At 41.6% G+C, this 12026-nt stretch overlaps 1 protein-coding gene across 1 annotated transcript in view; it reads left to right on the forward strand.

The window, feature by feature from the left end:
* epha8 (eph receptor A8) overlaps positions 1-12026 on the forward strand; it is a 106844-nt gene that overhangs the window by 23406 nt on the left and 71412 nt on the right. The window contains exon 2 of the mRNA XM_054617543.1: positions 4945-5009. Coding sequence (XP_054473518.1) covers positions 4945-5009 — 65 coding nt within the window. The remainder of the gene's footprint in view (positions 1-4944; positions 5010-12026) is intronic.

Here is a 12026-nt window from a genome sequence, read left to right on the forward strand (position 1 = left end):
TAAATGACTCCCGCCACCTTCAAAGACGGTGGGATTTCTCATTTGAGTGGAAATTAAATTAATACCACTGGGACCGGCTCGTGAATCTTCACACAGTCTGCTGAGGCCGATAACACACCGGCTCACGTGTTTTTTTCTGGATATATTTGTCCCTTTTTTTTTTTTTTTTCTTTAATAATAATAATAATAATAATAACAGTATAAGCAGAGCGAAATTCCCTCGGTGCACGGAAGAATGATTAAATCCACTTGTGCTGGCTCGCTGCTTTCATTATGTCACTTTGGTGGGCCGATGAAGAGCACTCGCGGGAGTGTAATTGGCGGCATCCATTTGTGACCTTGGCTAGAGCGTGAGGGGGGGGGCGTCGCATCATCAATATGAGACGGCAGGATGTCGGTGCCCTGAGGAGTGGGGGGGGGGAGGCAGAAAGAAGGCTATGCGGATGGGGGGAGGGATGGATGGAGGGATGGGAGGACTGTGGCACTGCCATCTGTCTGTGTGTTCTGACCCACTGCCCCCCTCAGCGGCCCGGTGCCCAAAATTAGGAGGAGCCACACACCGGCTAATTGCGACACATGTGTGTGTGTGTGTGTGTGTGTGTGTGTGTGTGTGTGTGTGTAGCAACAGTCCCTTCTCAGCGAAATTACAGGGGCTCCACTTGGCGTGATTTTTATGGAAAAATACTCCCGTCTTATTAGCGGAAATCATGAAGTGGAGCTGTAACGGACGAGGATGCTCCATCCCCATTACCACTTCCAATTTGCCTCAATGAATCGTGGGTGTGGACGCTTCTTGACCCACAGGAAGTGACAAATTGACACTTCAGAGCAAAACACAAAACTATCCGCAGTTTACTGTCATGTAGCAAGACTTTTTGCTATTTGAATTTATTATTTTCAGAGTGCTTGAATAGAGAGCCTGTCTGGTGTACTTTTAGTAAAGTGCCCTGCAAAATCTGTGAATCCTTTTGGAAACCATTTATGTTAAAGCTGCTGCTTTCATAGAAAATATAATTTCATCATATTTGACCAAATATGACCATGTCAGTGGTAGATCACAAGACAGACAGTCTGTGAAAAATGTTGGATCCTCTACCTGTTTTTAGTGCTCTAATGGCATGTGTAAGATTTCACCGTCCCCCGAAGAAAACAGCCAATCAGAGCTGAGGAGTCTCTAATGCACCTGTCAATAACTGTTCTGCAGCCAAAACCAAGCACCGCCCACCAGCCTGAGTGAACTTGTAATAGCCAAACAGTACACTAAAATATGTTTCTAGAACATTTGAGGCAAGAAATATGTGATGCAGTAACATAATCATGATGCATATTTGATCAACGCTGCCTAGTTTGACAGGCGCTTTTCCTAGCCGCAATTTTGACATGTCATGTAATTAATAATTGACATGGCACTGTATGGCCCTGTTCCATTCAGGTGGGCCAGGGCACTGGTATTGTGCATGCTGGCTCGCTGGAATGACTTCAACACACTAAATAAAATGGAACCATCATTCATTTTACAATAATTTGATCAATTACAGCTCTGTTTTCGCTGCTATGACATGCTAGAATGGCTGCTGTGTAAAAGGCCTGTATAAGTTAACCGTCATATGTCAGTCAATCACAGTGTGCTCAAACGTTTAATTAGACAGAAGTGAAAACACCTGGGTAAGTGTACCACGGCTTTAAGCAGGCACTCATCAATCAAAGCACCTGGTTTGATTTTATGTGTGTGGGTGCTGTTTTACAACCTCTTTTCAGTCATGATAGTTTCATTAAGTTTTGAAATCAAAAAAAGAAGGATACATGTCATAAAACTGTTTGTGCTAGTGGACTACGAAACAAAACTGGATTTGAAGACTCATCAGTATGAGTAAAAAGTGTTCGGACGTGAACTTGGCCAGGCTGGGAGGGCGAGGAGGCCAGGCCCCTGCGGTTTTAGGTCCAGTGTCCAGGCAGAAAACTTTGCATTTTGCAGCCTTAACATGCAGAGGAGACGGGAAGGGAGCAAGTGTCAAGACGGAAAGATGAGGGATGGGAGACGGAGAGCTAGGACATGTGAAGCAGTTTTTGTTAAAATCATTTTAATGTGAGTAACTGCTTGACAAGCACCTCTGGGGCAGAGATCATATTAGCTGGAAGTGTTGAAGGAGAGACACACTCAAACACACTCACACACACACACACACACACACACACACACACACACACACACACACACACACACACACACACACCTGTTAGAGCAGAAGATATGGACACTGTCTGTGGGTAGATTTAGTGATTTATTATATTTAAGTTCTCGATTTGCTTTTTTCTCACCTGTCCATCGCTCTTTCTTGTAATGTCCTGCCTCTCGGAACCAAAGGTGTGCTCAGACAGAATGTGAAGGGAATTTAAGATGCAGAAAGACTGTATACAAAGTCAATGGAAAGATGTGAGTGGGCGTGAACTGACGCATATTCGTTCTCGATGGCGCAAATAGAGGTGAATAAGTGTCTAGGCCTGCATGAGGAGAACATGTTTTAACTTAAGGGGAAAAAATCACTTACTCGTGCACTTACATTTGTGTACCTGGAGCTGTGAAATAAGACAACTATGGTCAGTTTTTTGTGGTCTGCCTAGATCAGAAAATATGTGGCTCTTTCAAGAGTGGTACTTAAAGAGACAGGCACTGTCTGAGTGTTTCAGACAGAGGGTGATTACATGCACATTCGGACTGACAGTATGAGAAAAATTATGTTTTTTTTAAGCATGTTTAAAATGTTCTAGTAGAAACCCAAAACACAAGTATAAACTTGATCCAAAATACAAGTATGATATGTCCCCTTAAGGTAAAAAATGTATACCAGACCTCAAAATGTGCCCCTGCCAAATGAATACACTGTTATTGCCAAATGTAGGTATATTTTAATATTTATAAATTCAAAACATAAATATGCCAGCACTGAAAGCAGTTACTCAACCTAGGTCCTAAGATGGCCTTTTCTAAGTAGATACAGTATTTTATCAAAAGTAAAATATGAACGTGCAGACCAACTCACTGATACACAAACTAACCTGTCACTATGTCTTTTCGCTTTCTATTCTGTTTTCCTTTTTCCTCCTCCATGTCTGGACTTTTGTTTTTTCGAATGCGTTTACTGTAGTTATTAATGCGTGCCTTATTTCAACTGAAACAGCTTTTGATTTAGCTTGACTATATTTAAATCATATATAGTAAATACACGTGTAAATAGTTTATTTATTTACTGTTGCCATTTTTCCCTCAATTGAGAGGCCATTCGACACGTGTATGTCTGCGTGTGTATGCGGACATGTGAAATGTCCCATGTCTATGAGTGTACTCTACCTGCTAATTAGTTTGGTAGGATTTTGATAAATAATTTAATTTAAAATATGGAATTATATTTATAGATTATTATGATGTTATTTGCATGCATGCAAAATAGGTCTACCCAGCCAGTAGATGACAAATTGTTTGCCAACCTTTGGCAACACTTCAAAAGTAGTAATTCTGCCGGAAAAGAGCAGATCCGGCAACACTGCAAAGTAAGGTCAGTGGTCAAATTAGCCGACAGTCAGTGGTTAGCTAGCAAGGTACTGTCAGTGGTCTGCTAGCAGACTAAATTCAGTGTATGGTGAGTGGTTAGCTAGCAAACTTCATTAGTGTATGGTTAGTGGTTAGCTAGCAAACTTCATTAGTGTATGGTTAGTGGTTAGCTAGCAAACTTCATTAGTGTATGGTGAGTGGTTAGCTAGCAAAGTACATTCAGTGTATGGTTAGTGGTTAGCTAGCAAAGTACATTGAGTGGTCAGCCGCCAAAGTAGGGTGGTCAGGGTTTAAGTTGTTAGCTAGCTGCCGCTAATGTCTGATTGTCTAGGACAAATGAATATGGACAGCATAAAAGATCCCAGTGCTCAACACAAGGTAAAATTATCTTAATGTGTGTCTGTTTATCATAAAGCTTTCATGTCAATAAGAAGCCCGGTCTAATAAAGCTAATTATAGGCTAAATAAATGAAGCCAACTGTTAGCCATTTGGGACTTCATTTTTTATTTTTAAGAAAATAAATTGTCACTCAAAATGACTTAATAATACAGCAGATGTAGGCTATAGTGATATATTTAATGATACAGGGACATTTAACAAAATGTACCTATTCCTATTTGTTAATTATGTATGTCGCTCGGCAACTACCTCAACAAATTAAAACCCTAAAATGTATCAAAGAAAATAAGATATACCGTTCAAAATTGTTAAGGCAATGTCTCAGTATTTATTATTTAGAAAAATAATGCTTTAGAATTTGGGGCAGGTTGGTAATATGTTGCTCATATATATATTTATATATCCTCTGTGTGCTTGTCTTACTTTTTTAAATGTTATTCTTTGTCGTCTGTCTGGTTTTATAGATAGTGTTGCGTTCACACACTGTTGTTGTTCTTTTGTTCTTTTTTACCTTACTTGAAATGTACTGAAATGTCTATTGAACTGTGGTTAGCAACTTTAAAGAAAAAAAAAAGGAGTTCAACAAAGCAGTGCCTGAGTTGCAATCTGATCTTCATAATTAAATCAGCAGTTTGTTGGATATATTCCGGGGACTTCCGGTGCTCAGACACTGCCCTGTGTTACCTCTGCCCATTTACCAGTAAACGTTTTTGATCCTGTTCTATTCTGAGCCTCACTGAGGTCCCAGCTCCGAGGGCTCTAAGGGTGAACCGGGTCAAGGTGACATCACACGCTGCAACAATCCCGGCCCAGAGTTGCCGCGACGACCGTCCCGCCTCATCAGTCACACCTGTCAGACAGGTGTATGTGCGCTTCTCTGCCGGGTGCCAGTGCACACAGAGGATGGCGATGAAGGACAGGATAGATGGGGGAGGATGACAAAAACACACATTTAAAGTTAATCTGTTGATGTTTTGTGCTTCTTTCTCTGCAGTCAACCTACTGGACACGACGACCATCACGGGAGACTGGGGCTGGCTAACGTATCCGTCACATGGGGTAAGAGCAAAACATCCTCAACATTGTCACGTAACAGCACAAAGAATATACATATATAAACAACTTTAAAACTAGTTCCACAAATTGATGCCATAACGACTACAGATGCTTTTGCTGGGTAATCCTTATTGGACTGCATCTCTTTGAAAACCCCAACTGCACACATTACCAACACAAAGTGACACCTGTTGCAAAGGTATTTTTATCCCATCTGAAAGCATGTGAGGCAGCGATTTTCCACCCGTGCTTGTGGATGGGATCCGACCATCCCCGGGCTAATTTACGCGTCTGTCCGTCGTGGCCGGACAACAGCGCGCAATTCCAACATCAGCTCCGACACTGCTTTCAGCCCCCCTCTCCACCATATTGGCGGCAAGGTATAAATCACAGAAGGGGAGGAGGGGGGGAGGCGGTGGGGAAGAAAGATGAAAGAGAGAGAGCGAGGTGACGGCGAGGGCAAGGCGTCGCCACATTAGCATATTGTAATGCCACACGATGATTCCCCGGGGTGATGAATTAGGACCCCAGCCGCGATCTTTAGAGCCAGCGAGATGCCACCGTGTCCCTGATTCTCCCCCCCCTGGCTGTCGGTGAAGCGTTGGAAACATTTAACTCACCTTACGGGCTCACAGAACAGAAGGCGGTGTGATTGAACGGCGGCCAGGAGGAGCAGATGGGTTGTCTTTCAAGTCCTGAGAAAAAGAGCTGGAAGAATTGGATTAGAGTTTTGAGCAAAAGGACTCCTTCCGCGTAGATCCAGCATGGGAAGAGAATCCCCTCCGTCCTGATGGGCCCCCGCGTCATAACATCTAGATTACATAAACTCAGCCCGTGGTGTCTCGTTTTATTGGTTCAATATGCCAGAAATATTCTCTCCTGTCTTGGTGAGAGACATATTCTCACCCTGAGCTCCTCCTGCGCGATGAAATGTTTGATTGAATGGATTCGGAGCTGGAGCTCATCTTTGTGGCATTATGGTCGAGGTTACATAAGGCGTGCGGCTTGTGCTGAATGGAAAGGATCTGAGGGAGGTGAAACAAGCTGCATGATGCTTTTGTTTTCATCAGACAGGTTTTTGTGCAGATGTTGAATTGAGTCTACAGGGGAAATAATGACTACACTTATCTTTGAAGGTGAAGATTCATGTAACTACCTAGTTAAAACTTAGTTACTAAGGATGTGTTCAAAATCCATCCTTTGTGCATTAAAGGTGCGATGTGTAATGTCTAGCCACATGTTCTAAAGAAATAGGGCGCAGCATTTCACCTCCGCTGCGTCCATACAATCTCAATGTACAGTCACCAGAAAATTGAGACTGGGTCATGGTAATACTGCTATCTTATAATCGTAACATTTTACGTCGGCCTTTAGTTTACGTTAGCCGCCCTTGTGTTTACAGTGACACTAGTAGGAGATGTTTGATTATTGGATTATATCCAAAGTGGCAGGAACAAGAAAATGACCATCCGCCAGAAGTAGAGCATGCACCGGCTCCGGGAGACGGACCCCCAGTCAGCATTGCAGCAACTCACCTTCAGCAAGCACAAAACCCCCAGTCCTTGCTGGGTGTAACAGTGTATTGGAAGCAACAGAAAAAGACCTGACAACAACAGTTTAACCTATTTACATGCAGATGATAAGATTAGTTTCAAACGTTCTATGCCTAAATTCTTGCCAGATCTTACACATTGCACCTTTAAGTGGTTACCAAACTTTTAAAAACCATGGCACCCCATTTATTTTCCCTGGCACCCACCCTATATGACTTTATTTACAGTCCAAGTACACATTAAACAAAGTCACAGAGTTTACAAGGTTAGGTCACAGGAAAAACTACCTCTTTGCTTTTTTTTTCAGTCTCATTCTTCATATTATGCATCTTCTCTAGGGCACACATCTTCTCTAGGGCACACAGTTTGCCACCAAAGCACAAAACACTTTTATGTGCGATAACGAAGAACAGTTTTATGTAAGATTATGTGAAAATGCAAGCAACTTGCCAGATACCTTTGACCGCTATTGTCTGCAAGCTGCCTGAGATCAGCAGCATTTCCAGCATCCTCCATGTATACAGATGACTGTAAACCTCACAGCAATACATTTCTGCTCAAACACAAAATTTAGATAGCTCGCATTGAAGCCACTGACAGCATTGGTGTGTATCCTGACAGCCATTGATCTGGGTACAAAGTGTATGCAAGTGTGAGAAAGTCACTATGCTGAAGGAACTGCTCTCCTCCATGTGGGAGGTTCGATTTACTCTGAGCAGTGAGTGCCACTGAATTCTTGCTATGTTTTTAGCTTGATAATGATGCATTCAAAACAATTCTTCAGCAAAGCTATCAGAACGGGCAGAGGCCCTTTGTTGCCTCTGCTTTCAGTTCTTTTTGGGTTTTTTCAGCCAAGCTGAGAGGAAAAAGGAGAAGTACCAATGTCTGATCTTTAAACTTTATTCTATAATTTAACTCCAAGTGTAGCTTAGCATAGCATAGCTGTTCACAGCTGTCTATTAAGATATGTTTGGCGATGGCAATGCAAAAAAACTTAAGAATAGGCTCAGATTTTTCAAGTTGTTTTTAATACAATACTCCTAGCCATCAAGCTGAGGGCAATTGCAGATGTTGGGTGATCATTTTCATGGGGTTGGTGACTACGAGTGACACCTTACACACTATTCAAAGTCATCTGAACCATTGCTAGGATAAAATACTTTAGCTTTGGCTGAATGGGTACAGCAACAAAAACGTCTTTTAAAATCTATATGGCATTCTTGTATTCAGTTAAGATGGACTTCAATCCATGTGAATTTGTTCTTTGAATAAGAAACTATTTGTAATGACTAAGTTCACAATCACACTCATATCCCGCTATTATTCAGAATATGACAAAATTCTGAATTTGATATGCTTCATGTAAACATCATATTCCGTTTTGGATATTATGAATTAGGTCTCATTTCCCTAATTCCCCAATACATGGCTGCCTTTTAAAAGGAATATAAGTAGAGTATTCATTTTCATTAGCAATGTAAACAGCTTATTAGGAATATTGTCTTTTTCAGAATAAGGCCAAAAAAACGGCATATTCTGTGGTTGTAACCATAGTCAATGACTATGTTTACATGCACACTAGTATTCCACTATTATTTGCAATATGACAATATTCTGAATTACATAAAGGTCTTGTTAGCAGCATATTCTGATTGGATAGTTCAAATTACTCCATAGCACAATTAACACTTGTTTTAGGGCCATTTTGGACATGTGTACAGTGACTACAGAGTATACTCAATTGTTGTTTTTAACGCAGTTTGGAGTTCTACATAATCAAACAGACTTTGCAAGGCTTGTCGTAGAGATGCATGCCTAAAAGAAACACCTACTGTAAAATATTAGGAAAGAGTTGGATACAATAGGTTTTTGGATAATGGCGACCTTTTCTAGAAGGTGGTTGAAGAAAAGAAAGAGGGAGGATGTTTGGGAGGTGTTTGACGTTAAGCACAGCTGCATGTAAACAGGAATATTATTGGATAATTTGTCTTCATTAGCCTTGTAAACAGCTTAGTAGGAATAATGTCATTTCTTTGGAAATACGGGCAAAAAACTGAATCTTTTGTGCATATAAATGTAGTGGATGTGACTGATACGGCTCAGCCAGGGTATCTGTGTGTGTGTGTGTGTGTGTGTGTGTGTGTGTGTGTGTGTGTGTGTGTGTGTGTGTGTGTGTGTGTGTGTGAGAACGAGAGAGAAAAACATCGCTGAGACCTCATGGGCTCTTTGATAAATGGATGTTTTGACAGCTTCTTACTCTCCCACATTCTCAGTCTTACACACACACACACATTCACACATACAGTCCACATATAAGGTCATTTTTTGCCATCCTGACAGTTTAAGGCGTTATGAATGTGCCATGCTAGCAGCGTCAGTTTTTCAGCTGCCCTGTTCTCTGGGCGGCGAGAGCAGCTTCTTTGATGGTCTTAGGTCGAGAAAATGCTGCTGCAGTGGAAGGAAAAGATTTCCGTCGGTGGATGATTATGTCACGAAAAGCTGTTATGGTTTGGTGCTGAGAGTGACTTGTGCTTGTATTGTGTTTGAATCAAAAAGCGGGTGAGATGTTAGAATTTTGCAACATCATGCGAAATCTATCACTATAAATACATCAACCCTGGCTCTGCTGTTATCCTGCAGTTATTATTTTTTACATTGAAGCATTGTCGAGGAGGGGACACACATGTCCCTGTGAGTGAGCAAGTAGGGCAAAGGTGAGAGGGAGAGAGTGGGAGAAAATAGATGGAGAGGTTGCCCACGGGGAATACAAGAGGAATAAGTGTCAAGTCCATACTGGAGGAAGATGGATTAAAATTATCAGCGTGAAGTTTCCTGAATGGGAAGCCATTTTCAGACGGTGGGGGACAGGGGTTGTGAACAGACATTTTCCTCTCTGCCGCTCAGGGAACTGTTTATTTTATTATTGTACTCCTCACCGGATGATTTCCCTTTGCAGTTAGGAATACTGTATAATGTCTTTAAAGCTGCCCACTCTAGCTACACACAGCTAGAGTGGGCAATGGATTTTAGTTTTTGTTAAATTTGTTGAAATTCTCTTTGCATCTTGACAGCAATCAAGAAATGAAATCCAATTTCAAGCCATGTTGGTTGTTTAAGTTCATAATGATAAATCTTGTGGAAGGGGCTTTGGATGTAGGCCTGAAGGTACAGACTGTCAGTGTTGACGACATGGCGACTTTCTCCCTTGATTTAGCGACTTTTGGAGCGGGTGCTGCTAGCTACTTTTATTGGAAAAGATTACCCTTGCTGGTTTATCCAATGTTACTTACCACAAGCTTCAAGGTCAAATGACTATGTGTGTGATATGAAAGGGGTCACCCAGAGTGATGAAGCCATAAACAATAGAGTGCTGCAGGATTAAGTCCTGAAACTCGGAAATTTGTTAGCATTTTTACACTTCCAGAGCAGATGTGTTTTCTAAATGGGATTTTGGTTTTAATGCATGTAATAAGGTCTGTGGTTAAACAAATTTAAGATATTTTCTTAATTATTTTTAAATTGACCTTTTGTTGAGACAACCAGTGCTATGCTAAATTCCAGGTTGGCCTACAAACGAAAGTCAACCCTTGCAGTACTCTATTATCATAACACTTTGCAGCTCTATGTACTTTTAGCTCATTGTTCTGGTTTTATGGACCACAAATACAGTTTCTAAACTTAAGTGCGGTGTCAACTCCAATCAACCTTAATTCCAGGAAGCAGTTTTTTGTGAAAAAGCTCTAACAAACCCACTGTCCAGCACCAAATAGCAGACATGAACAGTTAGCAAGTAGCTGGTTAGGCTAAAACTTAAGAGCCAGATATACTAATCAGGAGTCGGTGAAGACCAAAGCAGAGCTAAAAATAGATTGAATGCTTTAAACATATATTTGCGAGGTGGCGAGCAGATTGTCTCTAGTTGAGCATTTAGAGACTGACTTGTGATTCTAGGTTGTAACAAAAACATGAACGTTTAACTGATGTTGCTTTTTGTCTGAATGAAGTGTAAATGTTGCGAACATGTTTGCAGTATTGAGACCGTTTTACATCATGTGTCCTGCTGCTGTAAATACTCAGTAGAACAACTGTGTATCAATCTATGGATGTAGATAGTCCTAAAGGCATGAACCATTATCCTCTTTTCTGAGTAGTGTTTGCACCAAACTACAGGGCCCAGATGTTTTCGGAAATTGTTAAGTCTCTCTAAAGATGAAACTTTACGTATGTTGAGATGTTTTTAAAGATTTACAAATGGTTTCGGGGCTGAGCGCCACAGGCAAGACAGAGACGGCATGGAAACGGGCTAACACAGCATTGGTTTTGGCATTTTCCTGGGATTCGCTTGGCAATATAATAAATATAGAATAACAGCAGCCTTTTTTTCTTTAACAATCAAGGCAGAAACTCACTGTACAACTCTGAACTGAGAGCGATAGAGACAGAGACATCACCAGGCTGTGAGCTCGAGCTCATGAAAGATGGAAGGAGATAGAAACGGAAGATGATTTTTTTTAGCCATGCTACAGCGAGATTAAAATGTTTCCAAGAAGATAGCTGAAGACTGTCAGCTTGCACTTACTGTTCAATCAGTGGTGTGTATATGTGTCAGAGTGTGTGTGTATGTGTGTGTGTGTGTGTGGGTTAGGTCTTTATTAGCACCCTGACCTCTCCCTTCATACGAGTCTCGTTCGGACGACACCATGACAGATCACGTCTTCCACTCACAAGGGGCCTTCTTTCCATCCAATTTATTCAGGCAATGGTTAGGACACCCGTGGGCTGTCCCGGGAGCATCTTTCCTGTTTTTCACTCTCTCACACACACACATGCACACACTTTCTCTCTCATTTTCTCCCGGAGCTTGTCAGACAGGGCAGGAAGACTTCATTATCCTCCAGTCCGATCTATGTTGGCCATGACAGGTTCATCCACCGGCCACCCCGCAATCGATACCGCTGACAGTACAGGTAGTGTGTGGGTGAGCGAGCGTGTGTGTGTGTGTGTGTCTGTGTGATGATTAACGTGGGCTGTGGAAGCCATGATGTGGATGAGCTGAAGTGTCAAAAGCCCACAGTCTGTTTCCATTACTAACTATTTCCCCAGCTCCCAGTTACTTCCTCTGACTCTCTCTCACACACTCACACACTTTTTCCTTTGCATATTTCTAGCTGTACCCACAGACGGTGTCCTCCACTTCTGGTTTTTAAATTGAAACGGAAGTGAGAGCATCTTTAGCCTCTGTAACGTGACATATTTTCTTTGATAATGACATATTATCATTTGTTTCACCTTAATAATAACATCATAATTATGTTACAGGCCCGGGCTCGCTATAACAAATTTGGGTTGGTTGGGAGTTGTAAAGATGCTTTTAGAGACAAACACGCATAATAATCATTGAAAGATACATTAAACGCACACATAGACATTGGTCCTACCACACTATTGTCTTCATGTAAATCATTCA

Source organism: Anoplopoma fimbria, chromosome 17, assembly GCF_027596085.1.
Source record: "Anoplopoma fimbria isolate UVic2021 breed Golden Eagle Sablefish chromosome 17, Afim_UVic_2022, whole genome shotgun sequence".
Lineage (NCBI taxonomy): Eukaryota > Metazoa > Chordata > Actinopteri > Perciformes > Anoplopomatidae > Anoplopoma > Anoplopoma fimbria.